Raw genomic sequence first — 16494 nt, 5'->3', positions numbered from 1 at the left:
CTTTCCCTCTTCCCCTTACTTTTCCTGTTTGATCTTCATTATATGGTTGCATATAGATAACCTGGCTGCACTTTCCGGTGTTACCTCTGAGCCACAGATTTCAGATCCGTTTGCCCCAGAGCCTACTGCAACTACTGCTGCAACTACTGATACTACAACTACTTCAGCTGCTGCCACTACAACTACAACTATTACTTCTGCCACTGCTGAAGTGGATCTCTTTGGAGGTTAGTTTGGTTACAGTAGTGCTCTGCACCAGCTCATAAAGTAGATGAAGCTATATTGGGTTTAGGTATTGTAATAAGGCCTCTAATTTAATTAACAATACCAGAGATGCCCGTGTGTTGGATGCTAGATGGAACAGGAAATGTAAACTGTCCAACTACCTCTTTGTTTGCTGTGCTTTTAGCTAATATGCTCCTCTGCATATATATAGAAATGGAAAACTGTGTACACTTAACACTGAGTTACCTTATGGTTGAATAACTAAGAACATTATTTTCAGGTCCACGCTGGGGTAAGCAGGTGTTCTTTCCACATTATTCAATAATTATGCACTGTACTGTAATTTCTGTGGAAAAGCAGTTGTGCTTTCATAGTTGAAGAGGATGGATGTGGCAGCTTCCTGCCCCTTCATTACATGCCGTGCTTGAGCTGTGTTGTGTTTCTTTTGGATCTTACTTGTAAACACAGTATTGAGCTAGTTAAAATTACTGTATTTGAGCATTTTTCAGTCTGGCTTTTATTTCACATAGCATTAACAGTAAATTAAAATGACAATGAACTTGTACCAAGTGCTAACTATACAACTAATGTAGAGGAAACATATTCTTATAGTTTAGTTAGGCTCTTTCAGTCTCTAATGTTAGCTGCTAACCTCTTGATTAAGAATAAATGTCCCACTATATGTTGTCAGTTTTCTTGTTTCTCCCATAGAACAGGAGGCTTCTCAACAGCATGTCAGAAATTACCGTTTCTGTTCAACATTATACCAGCCTAGGTTAATGGAGAAATCTTCTGATTTACAAACTATCAACATGTTTAAGATCACCCAACCACTGTATTTTTCTAGTTTTCTCTTCCTCTGATGTATACTTTCAGCATGACAGTGCATGTAAGGAATTAGTAATTTCCGTGCTATCAAAACTGAATTCCAGTATGCTCTCTGTGGGGTTCTTCGTTGCTTCTAGTGACAGGAGTGCTGGATAGGTCTCATATGTAAACACTTTGTCTGCAAAGGTGTTTCCTGAAGACTGAAAGTTCCCACTTGGAAGATTTTTTAGGACTGACTTCAACAGACAGCTCCAAGTTATCCCTAATAAAACTGTCAAGAAGCTGCAAGAAGAGAGTACAACTGCTACCTGCTACTTCACCCTTCCTTTTACAAAGATGGGTTATAGTCCAAGGGCCACAGGATCAGGCAGTTCAGAAGCAATTTTAAAACAACCATGGGCAACGGTTCTGAACACAAGAGAGATTCTGATGTTGGTTACTCTCAGAAGCCTGTTGCAGAAGCCAAAGCCTGGGCTCATTAACACCCCTGTAGATGCATATTGTGTAAAACTTCTGGTATGTAGACACCGGGGTCAAGCCGGTCTTGGATACAGCACTTTCAAGTTGCATTATTAATTTAGCATCGATATGAGACTTTAAAAAAACCTAAATGATACTTAAATGGCTATAAATCACTGCAAACTTGCAACAGGATTAGGAAAACGCCAACCCTTGCCTTTTCTTCCAGTAGTACAGCAGCAAGATGTATCCTTCTTTTTTTCTACCTTTTCCACTGTTCTGTGCCTGGGAAAAGGTCTAATACCAAATCATGTGTCTACTTTCATGTTTATAAAGTGGCAAAGAGAGTGATAAAGGGCTGGATGCTTTTAGTTTCTAGAGATTTAACTGATCATTAGATTACTTAGTGACACATGTTAAGAAGAGGAGTTGCCTTCATCCTCCAATGTGGAAAGAATTTTACTTTTGCAGCATCCAGACTTCCGTGACTTGATCTTTTAATTTAAGGAGAATGTATTTTGTTGCTCAAATACTATAAATCTCTGATGGATTGTATATTAGAAGAATGCTGACTTTTTCCTGGAATGCTTAAGACAAAGCAAGGTTTTATTATTTACAATAGCAGAAAATCTCTAGTTCTGAAGGAGAAAAATCTCTAAATACACTCAGCAGTGAAGGTCCTTTTGCAGTGCCTTCAAGACACCTGGAGTCCATATTGAACTTCCATCGCTATACTCATGTTTTAGTGTTGGGGTTCTTTTTTGGGGGGTGGGCGATTCCTAAGGTGTGGAGCTGCTTTTGTGGCTGGGGGGGGGGTGGTGGTGTTTTTTTGTTTTGTTTTGGTGGGGTTTGGTTGGTTGGTTTGTTGTTGGGGTTTCTTTTTTGGGGGGATGAGATTTGTTTTTTCGGGGTTTTTTTGTGTGTTCACCTGAAGGCTGTTCAGTGAGTGATGTTCCATACATTCCTTATTATTTTAAGACTGTGTACAGCACAAGAACTGGTAGATTTGGGGCAAATACAAATGCTCTCTAGTTTTTGTGGTGCCAGGAATGCTTGCACTTAATAAGTAGGTGCTTGACCTCTGAGGTCTGCTAGAGAAAGTCTACAAGGTCATGTTAACTTTTTGCAGCTTGCCAGTTCTTAGTTGCTTTCCATGGTTCTTTGTGGTGAGGTGTGGTAGGGGAAGGTACAAGAGCAATGATCTCAGGAGAAAGAATGTAGAGTCTTCAGGGAGTGGCTGCGTGGGGAAAGGAAGCTGAAAGCTGCAGGAGAAAGGCAGCCAAGTTGATGGAAGAAGCAGAAGAGGAGACTCGGCAGGAATGACTGTTGACTTACTCTCTTGCACTGTATCGCTGACACTTCAGCTGATAGGAGCCTGCATACTGCTTATGGCTGGGTTTGTTTTTTAAGAGGAAAAGCAGCTTTGCATTATGTATTCATTTCTAACATGGTCTTGGAAAGCAGAAGAAGAAATGCAGCATTGATCCAGCATAGCCTTGATCTGATTAATGGGCAAGCTTTCAGTTACCTGGGCCAGCTTGAAGAATTCCTTATCTTGTTTCTAAGATAAACAAGGGAAGGCTGTTTTCAAAGTCCAGCTGGAATCATTCCTGAGGGAGAAATGTAAAGGTAGAAGAAAGGTGAAATATCTTGAAATGCTACATATCTCAATAACAGATTTGGACACAGTGTTCTTAGATGCTGGTAATGTGTGCTCTTGAGTTATATTTTTTTTGTATGATTACACTGTATGCAGTTCAGATAACAAGTCATGACAGACACTGCGCAAATGTCAGTTATTAAGCATTCACATGATAAGAGACGTAAGTAGGCAGGAGAACTATGGTTTCCCCTTTAAAGAAACTAAATGCAAAGCAATTGAAGACTTTTTGGCATTAGAGGGCTAATGAATGTCCCTTATGCTGGAGCATGCTGGTATAGCAAACTAGTGCTTATTTAAAAAACAAACTAAATCCCATCATTCTCATGATGCTTTCCTAGCTCTGAGCCTAGTGGAATATTTTATGTTAACTCAGGTCTGGTTCTCCATGTCAAAAGTAATGGAGGGTGGCTGAAGAGGAAAAACTTCTAGAAAAAGAAAAAAGTTCTTTTCAGCTGTACACTTTAGTTCTGTGATCTTTCCTATATTTGTGCCTTCCATAGGGTCGTTTCACATCTTGTGTAATATGTGAAATGATTATAAGCCAATTGTATCATCCCTTATAGTGCTAGATATGCAAATGCCGTGTTACTATGTTGGTATGGAGGAACACAAAAGAAACGGTTTGTTTGTTTGTATTGTTGAGGGTTTTGGGTTGGGTTTTTTTTTTTTGTTTGTTTGGGGTTATTTTATTTGGCTAATAAAATATGCAGTACTTAATTGTATCCATTTCTGTGTGTCATCCTAGATTTTAGCAGAGGGCATCTGTTCTGGTACAGCAGAGCCTTTTGAAAGGCTTTAAAGAACTCGATAGACATTAACTTAAACAACCAACCAAACAAAAAAATCAAACCAAAACTACCAAAATCCCCCAAACCAAGCAACAACCAAAACCCATCACAACCAACGAAAACCCCCCTCAAACAAAAAACCTAAAACCAACCAACCAACAAACAAGCAAACAACATGCCCTTGGTTCCAACTGGGAGTTGTAGGGTCACCTGTTCAGGTTGGTTTGTCTCTATGCTCATACAGATTTCTTGAACTTCTCAGAGCAAGTAATATTTAAAAATCTCTTTTAGATTCCATTATGAACTTAGGTGGTTACTCTACGTGCTATTTAACCCAAGTATATGCTGCTAAAGAAAATGATAATGCTTGGCAACGTCCTTATTCAGAAGTGGCAATAAACAATAAAGCTGGTGCCAAGCTTGCTGTTCCCTTCCGTCTGTGGGCTGGAAGGAATTTGTGCCCACCCTAATTGATGGCTTGTTGCATGTGGAACTCCAGTAGTCTCCATCTGAACAGAAACAGGTGTTACAACATAGAACTAGTGACTAACTCTGTGTTCTGAAATCCCACTTTATATGAACTCTGGAGTCCATCCTTTCATGCTGGAAAATAGTTGTAAGTATTATTGACCAACTTCTGTGCTGTTAGCTTACAAACTTGTGTGTATAGAATTGTGCTCTTTTGAAAGAGCCCAGGGTGACCCTCCGTCTGAAAGCTGCCCCTGTGGAGCAAAATCCAACACACATGACCATATGCATAGCATATGCACACATAGTACCATTAAAAACTCTTCAGTCCAGTTGCGTGTTAAATTTCTTCTGTGTGGTTATGCCAGTGTTTGGTAGACATAATACTGTGATTTGACAAATTCTGATTTTTTTTTATTTTCCTTTTTTTTTTTTACTTGGACAACTGCCATCCAGTTTTGTTGTTGACCACTGTTATGTGAAAAACAGAATTTTATTTGAAATGGCTTATTAGCAGGCCTTATTTGCTATTAACTCATTTTAATTCTATTGTACAAGATTAACTGGCTTCTGTCTCTTCTGCTGAAATTTCAGTGCATGTTCTTTTGAGCTTTTTAGATTAACTGGCACAAACTTGTTTTTAAAATGGTTTGTTTTCATTTTAAAATGACACTCAAGTTAAAGCATGTTGAGCTTTTTCCTGTACTAGTTTGACAGTGCAATCGCAGTATCCCCCAAGAGTTGGGGCTTTTTTGTTGTTGGTTGGTGGTTTGTTGTTTTTTTTTTTGAACTTGCTAACTTTGTAGCAGTAGAAGAATGGCCTTTATGAGCATCTTGAAGTATTTAATCTTAGTTGTGCAGTCTTTTTGTGAAGAAATTGCTTGCCTGTGGAGATAGTCCAAATGGCACTGTCCATTAGGACTACTTCGTGGAAGTAAGAGCTACAGATGGTGGTTTAAGTAGAGGAATAGTGCTGTAAAAGTTGAGAGCTTGAAGTTTAAACATACCACTGAGTAAGTGGCAAACAAAATAACTGTCAAAGAAAACTCATGAGCAAGTCATCCAAAACCCCAAACCAATTGTTTTCCCTAACTTGACTGGTTGGCCTAGAGGTGATCCTACAAGAAGGAGAGACAATTATTGCTGGCCAGTAGTTAAGATGAACATTCTTGATCTGTCAGAAGCAAGCTAAGTAAATATAACCTATGTATCAGGTTATGGCTTCAGAAAGATCCAATTGGAATACTCTTTAAGAAACAAGTAAGTTCAATTTCTCAGATGTTGCATGCCTGACTTGGCTCAAAACCTAGAAATTGTAGATGAAAATCTCTGCCAATGTAATTGATTTTTATTTGTTACAGTGCTCAAGTTTGCAAAGCACTATGCAAGTAAATTCACAGTTGCAGACAAATCACACGTATTACGAGCTTTGAGCATGCAAGTTTTTTAATACCTTTATTAACATCAGCTTACTACCATATCTCTGCTCTTTCTTCATTAGTTAATTTTGGGTAGTACATGAGCATGCTGCTCTGAACCCTTATACAATGAGAATAATGCCTTTTACACTCACTGTATTTCCTGCAGGCAACCCAAGAAGCTCCATCTTCAAACCCTGTCTAGAACCTGCTTGCGTGGGGTTGGGGTGATACAAAGCGTTTTACGCTGCATGACTTGTCTTGCTGTCAGAGTAAACATTCATGTTGTATAAGGGGATCTACCTGTGCAATTTAACTTGGTTCTTTTACTATATTTTTCTTCTCTTTATCCTTTTTCCTTTTGATTTCTGTTCTTAAACTGCACCCAAGATGCCTTTGCAGCTTCTCCCGGGGAAGCCCCTGCAGCAGCTGAAGGGGCAGCAGCACCAGCTACCCCAACCCCTGTAGCAGCAGCTCTTGATGCATGTTCAGGAAATGGTGGGTTTTATGTCATTAGATAGTCTCTTGTTTTGCTGTTTTTTTGTTTGAACTACATGGCAGTGTGTTTTTCTGAAATCTTAATAGTGTTTGCAATTGGTCAAAACAAACCTTAGACTGAAAAGCATGCTTAACAAAACTGCCTGATTCCAAGTCTCAGCAACTTTGTGATTATTTGGTAGTGCTAATAAACAATTCTGTCAGTGCTGAGTTTTGTAAGCAGTAACCTGCTAAACTGGATGTTCTTTTGTCATATTTCTGTCTTCTAATTTCGGCTTTGTCAAACAGCCTTTGCAAGTTCTCCCCTTCAGTCACTAGACTGCTCAGCCTTTCAGATGGTCTTTATTTTGGAAAAACATAAGTAACATGTCTGAATAAGTAAGCTAGATGTTAGAGTGACCTCCTCTGTGTGTGTGTATTTTCAGTATGTGCATTGCCTGTAGTTGCTTTGTTCTTGACTTCCTGCCTCACTGATCCTAAATATGCATACACATATATTTCCCCTCTCCTTTTTACAAGACCCCTTTGCCCCATCCGAAGGTAGTGCAGAGGCTGCTCCTGAGCTGGACCTCTTTGCTATGAAGCCAACAGAGACTGCTGTTCCTGTAGTTACCCCTACAACTAGTGCAGCCACTCCAGTTCCTGCAACAACTCCTTCTCCAGCTGCTGCTGTTGCTGCTGCTGCTACTGCTACTACAGCTACTGCCACTACCACTACTGCCACCACTTCTGCTACCGCCACCACCTCTGCTCCTCCTGCTCTAGATATCTTTGGTGGTAATTTTGTTTTTAACTCTTTGATTCTGGTGGATTGATCTGTCAAAGTACAGAACAAACAAATCCATGTTGCATGCATGCTGTGTGCTAGGCTTTCAAACCAGAGAGCCTGTTAACTTCAAATACAATGTGCAAGACTTGAAAGTTCTGCTTTCAATTCCACCTTTCAAAAATGAGTTAAAGATATGTTATGTTCTTGGCCCTAGATTTATTTGAGTCTGTTCCTGATGTACCTGCAGCACCTAAACCAGACACTACTCCTAGCATAGATCTCTTTGGTACAGGTAAAGAGAGAATTCTTCCAATGCTCTGTTGCTTTAATGCTGTGCAATGGTGTAAACCATCTTGAGTGATACTTACTTCTCCCTGTTTTTTCTTGCATTTCTGGAAGATGCTTTTTCATCTCCACCACATGGAGCTTCTCCTGTGCCTGAGAGTTCTCTCACTGCTGATCTCTTATCTGGTGAGTGCTTTTTTTCACAGGCCATCCTACCTGGGTTTGGATGTTCATTTTTTTTTTCCCAAGAGTCAAGGAAAAAGGAGGTGGGGGGGTGTGTAGGAAAAAAAACCAACCCAAACTTATTGCCAATTTATATCTTTAAGCCGAGATACTAAGTTGTGGGTTTGATGCTTTGGTCACAAGATGTGCAGTTGCTGAAGATGCAAACCATGAAGTGGCTGACACTGAAGCTGAGTGGGTAACGTGGTTGTTGAGAGAATAAATCCTCCTGTAAGCATAACAGAATTCTTAATAAGCGATGCTTTCTGTAAAGTACTGTGGTTTTCAGTTGCAGTGTGAGAAATGTAACCCTTTCTGTTTGCAGTTCTGAAGAGTGTTACCTGAATTTACCAACCCTGTGGTTCTAGTTGGTGGAGCCCATGTGACTTTGAAATATTTAGCTATCATTGTTGCCTTGCTGATACTAAATATTATTTATCCTGTGCTTACTGCAGTGGATGCATTTGCAGCCCCCTCTCCTCTACCCACTGCCTCTCCAGCAAAGGTGGATTCTTCAGGTGTGATTGACCTATTTGGTGGTGGGTATTTTTCTTTCCTCACCACTTCAGAGTTGAATCACTTCATTTCAATTACCTTTGCGCATTGCTAAAGCTGCGGGCTTCTTCTCACAGCTTTTCTGTGTAGCAATATGGCTAAGACTGGCATGTCCACTTCTTAGTATTGCACAATAACGAACTGCAAATAAGCTGCAATTCATTCATGTGGTCAGAATGTGTTCATCCTGTTGTCATGACACTTGCCATTCTGTTTTCAGTCAATGCATGCATGGCTCTTCCTCGGAAGTCCAGTGAAAGCCTGTTGTGTTCTTTTTTTCTTGTTTGGAACTCTCCATATCACACTGTTTTCTGTCAGTTCTGTTTCTCAAAGCAGCTGAAGTTTTGAGGGTGACTTCTTTCAAACTGGGTATCTGGATCACAGGATTTTTGCTGGATTTGACAAGGTGGAAATTAGGATGGGCACAACCAATTCTAGGAGTGTTGTAGAGCAGAAATGTTGCTTAAAAATAGTGGATTTTCAAACATTAATGAAATATTCCTGTAAAAAGAGTCAGTAGGTTCTGGCTGGAATTACACTAAGCTCTTATCTGATGCATTCATCTCCAAAGGGCTTAACCCTCTCATCTGGAATGCCGTGGTTTGTATGGGATTTCTGAGAAGAGGCCCAACTGAAAGAGAAGTGGTTTCTTTCTAGTGCTGGTTTGTTGCACCTCCTTTTTTCCACCTGAACTTTGCATCCATTGTACTGCTCTGCATTGAAGATGGCCAAACACTTTCATTTTCTTCTTCTGATGAATGAAGTGGTTATACTTTTGACATTTTTTGTTAACGATAAATGACTAATTGATGCATTTAATATTGAACTCTACCTTTTCTTGATGCTTTCTGGAATTCCCTTTAGATGCTTTTGGAAGTAGTGCTTCTGAACCCCAGCCCGCAACCCAGGCTGCTTCTAGTTCCTCAGCTTCTGCAGACCTACTTGCTGGTAATAAAGAACTTCTAAAAACTTGTTATTTTAAGGCACAACTAAGAAATGGTCATGAAAATCTTTTTTGTTCCTGGGTGTAAGTGGATTTCTGCAGTGGAATAAAATACTTGTTCACATGATTTCCTAGTACTTTAGATGCCTTAAATTAAAACCACAGTGTTTTATAATGGAGGCACTATACTGAAGTACAAGTTAACTTCCTAGGTTATCTTCTTCCCATGCTCTTCATTTTCCTGCCTCCTACAGAAGCCTTATGTTTTCTGTACTGGTCACTGAATAGGAGTGTATACATAAAGTTTCTTTGGCTGACTGTAGCAGTACTTAAGGTAAGCAGTATTGCAGGCTGTGCTGCTCTTCCTTACTGCTAATTCATCTTCATTTTTTGGTTGATTTAAATGAGGCAGGTTATGCATTTAAATGGCAGGAGCTTGAATGAATGGCTTGGTAGTAGTCTTGCATTTAGCCAAGGGGAGTGGGGTTATGAGAAAGAACTTTTCTGAGCACAAGGGCATAGAAGTGATAGGGACCCTCTGTTTATGTAGGATAAGATGAGGTCTCTGCTAGTGATGGATGTAGGATCACTGTCACATCCTATTCCAAAGGTTGAATAACTGTATCATTGTAGTCTGCATCCTACAGATAGCAGCTTCAGTGGAACTCTCTTCATACTGTCCTCTCAAATTCATGCTATACCATGTATCTTAGTGGTTCCAGTGATTATCCTGAACAGTTGTGACTCTTCCCCATGCCAGTTTAAAGTTTGTAGAGAACAAGATCCCAGCACGTCTTCCTCAGGATTAAAGGAAGCTGATGCACTTGTGGATAGAGGAAGACTTGGCTCAGTTTCCCGCATGTTTTGAAAGGTGACTTTGTCACTAGAGTGGGTTGGTAGATTATCTTCTGTGAACTTTGAAGGTGATTGTCAGCTTCATGTTGTACCTTTGTGGCATAAGTTCTGAGCCAGAGTGATAGTCTGCCCTTTATGCAACTGCTAATTGCTCTAGGTATGGTGGGCCCTGATGTCACTTACTGCCACCGTGTCTGAAAGTCTGTCATGCCAATTTACATTATATTAGAAGTCCAACCCTGTATATGTTTTGACTTGATATGCTTCTGAGAGGTCTTTTGTGGTATGAGGAGTACTTAATGTGAGATACCTCAGTATGTAGTCTGCTCTAAGTGCTGTGAGTTGATACAGGTAGGTGCTTGCACACTGACACCATTTCGGAAGAGGGTGCATTTTCTAGTACCTGTTGTAAGTGTGGGTGTTGCCTTCTTGTGCTGCAGGAAGGTAGAAGTAGTCTAGATAATAATAATAACATGTGTGTCCCTTCTCTATTGGTTTTAGTGCTGGCAAGCCAGCTGCTTAAAGTGGCACATAATGTGTAAACACATGCTAAAGCTTTAGTAGAGGCTGCTTCAGGATTTTAAGGTGGAAGACCAGCTTCTGTGTTAGTATTGCTTCAATAGGTCTTTGTATTAGCCTATGGATAGCTGAAGGCTGGAGATAGGGCTTTAACTAGAAGGTTTGGAAACATGCCAGTCATTTGCAGTTGTGTGTGTTACTGGAGACTGCTTGCAAAGATGTTATTGGGCAGAAGCTAATACTGCTTATACAAACATTGCAATACAAAATATTTTATGTCTTTATCCATAACTAAGCTTAAATTCCAGTAGGAATTATGTTCCAGATGGCTTAAACTTCATCAGTGTGCTCTCTGAATCTGATGAGTCACATTAAATCAAAACCAAAATTATAAAGAGGATGTTATAAGTCTAAATACATAAGCAGACCTGAAGCAGTTAGGGTGAATAGATGATTTAAAAAAAATAAATAGTTTATTTTTGCTTTGAATGTTCATTCAGAAGGGCTCCAAGTAGATTTAAATGGGGTTTTTTGTTGGGTTTTTTTTTTTTTGGCAGATAGAGTCTGTAAACATCACAGCATATTGCTAAGCATTTGTTCACTCTAGATAATGGCAGATGTATAGCCTGCAGTGTAATCCAGTTTTAAATGTAAGAGTGTCCAGAATTCATATGGTGGCTGAAGGCTTGTCCTTCATGGTTTATGAGTGTTTGGTTCACTAAGTGTTTATATGCAAAATGTTATGACCATACTTACTGTGCATCATTGTCTTAAGTGTTCTGCTGTCAAATAGTTTCTAGTCTCCTCTTGGCTCACTTAAAAACTATGGTAGATTTTTTTTCATACTCTAAGCCTCTCAGCAGACAAGTCTAGAACTATGCTGATAAATAAAAAAATCAAGCCATTTTCCTTTCTAGATATTTCTATCCAGTTAAACTGCGTGCATGTGTATCCCAGTACATACTGTAATAGCATGTTCTTACAAGAAATAGTACTTGAACGTGTAAGTAAAAGCAAACTCAGAGTCAGGCAGTTGGGGATGTCCAGACAAGATGTGTAACTTGGTTGCTGCTGTTTCTGCAGACTCACTCTGGGTCTTGTGCAATCCCTGGACAACTAGGAATCTGTTAAAGCATTTTTATAGCTTCTGTGCCTGAAGGTGCTGTTGAGTTGCATGAGGCTAAAAGCTGTGGAATTAAGACCACTCCAGAAATGAAAAAGATCTAACCAAGCATGGGATCTTTAGGTGGCTCCAGTGCTTTAGGAATTGCTGCAGTCAGCTGCCTTTGTCATCCCTTGTCAACCTGCTTCTGGTCTGATTCTTCAGAGATTATTACTTTTTTGCAGATAGTTGAATGCATAGAGCTTTGCCTTGCGACAGGTGATGATCTAGGACAGAGCTTATGTTAAGAATCAGAGGACAGGCCAGCATCAGTGATGTTTTAGAGGGTGTCTGCTACAGACCACCTGATCAAGAAGAGGCAGTAGAGGATGGTCAGATATTACAACAGGTTGCCCAGAGAAGCAGTAAAATCTCTCCTCTTGGAGGTGTCAAGGCAAATCTGTGGGCAATGTGATTTGATTAGACTGGCTTTGAGCAGGGTGTTGGGCTGGATGACATCCAGAGGTTTCTTCCAACATAAATTATCCTGTGACAAACCCACTTCAAGAACCAGCCTTGGAGAGCTGATAACAGATCTCTGATCCCAATGCATTTGTCCAGGTTCAGAGGTAGCATTTGTGCGTGTGTGACTTGCTGTGGACTAGGATTTTGATGCTAAGGGCTTCTTGGTGCCAGAACCCTGAAGTAGGCTTATTAAACATAGGGAAGCTCACACAGGCTTTTGAAATGCTTTGGGCTGCAGAAAGCAGGGTACACTGCTTCCCACTCCTGCTTCCCTGGCTCCAACCAGTGCCCTTGGCTAGTAGCATCTGAAGGGACTGGTTTAAGTTACAACCTGAGTGGTTTTGGTCATTACCTACAATAACAGAATCAACTGGATTGGAAAGAACCTTTAAGATCAAGTCCAACCATTAACCCAAGCAAGCTTCAGCTGAAGGATGTAATTTATGAGATATTTCTGACCAGGTTGTGTTCTGGACCTCTAGTGCACAGTCAGGTCTCTCCTGACTGTGTTTAGGGCTAATGAATTTGTTGATATAGGCCAGACTTTCCACAACTAAAGCCTGTGTGCTGGCGGTACAGCATTTTGCTGTCCTGCTATCCAGGACACTCTGATGGCACACTACTCTCATTTTGCTACTGAGGGTTTTGGTTTGAATACAGTTAACTACTGCTAACTCACTTCTCTTCTAAAATATGCATCTAGTGTGTAAATAAATCTGATGCTCGCATCAAGCGTGTGTGTCTAAATTTTTCTTAATCTTTCGACATGTGTTACGTGTTTGGTGTTTAGCCTTACTTTGTTCTCTGAGAAAGCAAAGTTTTCACAGGGAACATCACAGATCTCACAGTAACATTTGATGCTCACAGTTTGAACACAAATTCTTTATGTTGAGTTTTAGCCTGTCTTGTAGTTAAATGTCTGGCAGATGCTTGATTTCATAGCTGGGAAATGTGCTGTTGTCACTGTTTGCAAGTGTCGTGGTTTAACCCTGGCTGGCAACTAAGCACTCCCATCAGTCCATCAATCACTTACCCCCCAGTGGGATGTGGGAGAGAACTGAAAGAGTACAAGTGAGGAAACTTGTAGGTTGAGATAAAGGCAGTTTAATAGGTAAAGCAAAAGCTGTGCATGTGAGAAGCAAAACAAGGAATTCATTCACCACTTCCCACTGGCAGGCAGGTGTTCAGCCATCTCTAGGAAAACAGAGACCCATCATGCATAATGGTTATGTGGGATCATAGATACCATCACTCTGATAATCGCTTTTTCCTCTTCCTTCCCCCAGCTTTATATGCTAAGCATGACACCATATGGTATGGAATATCCCTTTGGTCAGTTGGGGTCAGCTGTCCTGGCTGTATCCTCTCCCAACTCCTCGTGTGCCCCCAGCCTACTCACCAGTGGGGTGGGGTGAGGAACAGGAAAGGCCTTGACTCTGTGTAAGCACTGCTCAGCAAGAACTAAAACACTGCTCAGCAAGAGCTAAAACTGTTTCCAGCATAAATCCAAAACGTAGTCCCACACAAGCTAATATGAAAAAAAGTAACTCTATCCCAGCCCAAACTGGCACAATAAGATGTCCGCATAATGCACTGTGATCAGTATATCCTGTGAGCATGGAAAGCAGTTTGGATAAAAAAAGAAAATCTTCAGAATTTTCTTTATTTTCCCATTTTTGAAAAGCTGACTTCCCCACTGAACTAGTAACTAAAGAAAGCTGAAGAAAGGAGAAAGAAAGGAATTAGTTGTCTGCTACAGAGAGTGGTATAAACTATCTCAGTAAAAAGATAAAGTAGTGATAAGAGGTTCATTGAAAAAGATTTTATCTTCTAAATCGTTGTGTTTGGTACTTAATTTCAACAATGTAACTGTTGGAATAGCATGCTTATTTTTTTCAGATTTCACCTTCATTGAAAGATTTGTGTTTACTTTGGATGAGAACGGTCTCTACAAATTGGGAAAATTTGTCTAAAGGAGAAATTTCAAATGAGTAAATGTTCAAGCTTCTGTCCATAGGCAGAAATGATTAGCAGGACAAATAAGGACAGCAGACTGTAAGGAAGGACATTCCCTGAAAAAGAATAAAGGCAGTGGTAGAGCACTGGCTTGTCACTGTCTTGTGCTCAGCTGTGGCAAAATAATATGCTTCCTACAGTGATACAGGGAAAAAAAGTACAGCCTGCAGATTGTTCAGAGTGCTTTTCACTGGATTTGTGTAGTCACAGTTGGAGCACTGAACTCGGATCTGATCCTTTCTATGCAGGAGCAGTTGGGGAAAAAACAAGACTGAGAGACAGAAGGTGTGGTATAGAGGTCTTCGGCATCACTGTCAAGCAGAGATTGAATAAGAGGAATGGCTTGCAGATTAAAGAGAATTGAGAAAGTGTCATATGTCTGGTTTTGTTTTGACAGTCTTTGCATATTTAATCAGTTTCCAGAGTCTGTAGATAATACGAATAAGCTTTAGTAGCAAGGGAGATCAGATTATATGGAGGGCAAGGGAGGGATTTTGAGAATAGTCAAGCATGGGAGTGCATTGTTTGTAGGCTAGAGAATCTTCATGAGTAGGGTTTGTTTATGTAAGTGTGAGGTTTATAATATACACATTACCTTAATCATTGAGATTCTCCAGCCTACAAGGAGTTCATTTGTGGATGCTGTTGATCCTGCTTTGGCATGAGGGCGGGGAGAGGGAGGTGGGGGGAGGTAGTAGGCACTAGCTTGAAGACATCTTGAGGGGAGACCAGGATGTTTTAAAATGGTTAGAGATGCTAAATTGCATTAGTAAGACACCATCTTCTGAATTACTATTACAAAGTGATTGATGGCTGATCATAGGCTTTTCTCAAGTTAGTCCTCTGTTTCTCCTTTTCCTGAACTAATTCGTGTTTGTTGCATTCTGCCTGTGTGGTTACTTTAGAATGATAGTGTGTAGTACTGGAAGAATTGTGTCCTCTACTTGACTGGCAAGGCTCTGCAGAAATCTAAATAACAAACATTAAAGTATTTATTGGTGACTCTGACAAAATCTTAAATTCCCTGGGTCATACCTGGCATACCGAGGATGCTTGTGTACTACTGAGTTATTTACAGTGGTCTAGTAAGAACTGTCTCTATCCTACTGCCTTTTATAGATTGATTTTTATTTTTGTTAAACACAGACCAACAGGCTGACTCTAATGTCCATACCTCTCTTATGTGGCTTTTTCAAGGCTTTGGAGGTTCTTTTATTGCTCCCTCTCCATCACCATCCCCAGTTACGCCAGCTCAAACCAGCTTACTACAGCCTAACTTCGATGCAGCTTTTGGGACAACAGCTCCAACAACTGGCAGTTCATTTGATGCATCAGGTGAGCCACAGGGTTTCTTTCTATGAATTTTCTAATGTGCTTTGTGTTAGATGAATCAATGACACCATATTTAGGCTTTGAGTACAAGCAATATCAATAATTTCTTTGTTCCTTCTCTACTGGAAGAACTCAGGGTGGTGTTTAGGTCTGTGCTCAAGAGCTCTCTGTACCTATTTTCTATTCTACCACATCAGTAAAAAACACACTAGTGTGAATGTCGTTGCATGTGCCTGATTGCATGAATCAGGAATTACACAAGAAAAAAACACTGTTCTGTAAATCAAATATATAGGCAAGTAATCTTGCTTCTGCTGCTGAAGCTGTTCTTGAGCTTGCATGGCACCTGAGTGTACACAAAACAGAGACTGAGGTCATGTTCTTTGCCTCACTATAAGCTTAAACTTTCATCACTGCTATCATTTTGTTTGCATCTCTTCCATTCTATATTTTCCATGCTGGGTCCTTGCTACAAACTTAAAATTGGTGAGTTCTGCAACTGTACAAGAAAAAAAGGTTGAAGTAGTACTGCCGCTTGGTTATTCGGTTGCTTGCCAGTGCACATGCTACCCCTTTGTGTTGACTTAACATTAGCATGTACCTCAAATATGGATCAGAAGACAGAATGCTGGCATGAGATGTACCAGATGGTTTGACTTCATGTGATCTAAAAAATGAACTTCTGAGTTAGACTAATGACTGTCAGTGTGGATGGTTCTGTTTCCTTCTGATCTGATAAGATGTTAGTAGATTTTCCTGATTCCCTGCTGCTTGTGAGTGAATAACATCTTGAGACTTTCAATCCTGTTGCCCTAAGATGTCAAGGTGTAAGACTGCCCTTACCACAGTAATTCTGACTGGTGTTTGCTGCAAGATGTTTAAAAACCTTTAAATTGGTATCACCTGACAAATGTGTGTGCATCTGACGTCTTTCTAAGGATGGCTGTAAGAAAAGTAGTGTTGTGTGGAAGTGGTGCTGTATCTACATAGATTCAGCTCTCCAATTAATGTCCTTTTAGGCATG

General features: G+C 40.2%; 1 protein-coding gene across 1 annotated transcript in view; it reads left to right on the top strand.

Moving 5' to 3' along the window:
* The window catches only part of SNAP91 (synaptosomal-associated protein, 91kDa), a 70206-nt gene that overhangs the window by 43192 nt on the left and 10520 nt on the right, over positions 1–16494 (top strand). Inside the window, exons 15-22 of the mRNA XM_010014288.1 lie at positions 57–227; positions 6240–6347; positions 6867–7124; positions 7331–7408; positions 7516–7587; positions 8079–8162; positions 9043–9126; positions 15336–15473. Coding sequence (XP_010012590.1) covers positions 57–227; positions 6240–6347; positions 6867–7124; positions 7331–7408; positions 7516–7587; positions 8079–8162; positions 9043–9126; positions 15336–15473 — 993 coding nt within the window. The remainder of the gene's footprint in view (positions 1–56; positions 228–6239; positions 6348–6866; positions 7125–7330; positions 7409–7515; positions 7588–8078; positions 8163–9042; positions 9127–15335; positions 15474–16494) is intronic.

The sequence above is a fragment of the Nestor notabilis genome, unplaced genomic scaffold (genome assembly GCF_000696875.1).
Source record: "Nestor notabilis isolate BGI_N333 unplaced genomic scaffold, ASM69687v1 scaffold2010, whole genome shotgun sequence".
Classification (NCBI taxonomy): Eukaryota; Metazoa; Chordata; class Aves; order Psittaciformes; family Psittacidae; genus Nestor; species Nestor notabilis.
The sequence above is the reverse complement of the archived record's forward strand: the minus strand, read 5'-3'. Positions and strand labels throughout refer to the sequence as shown.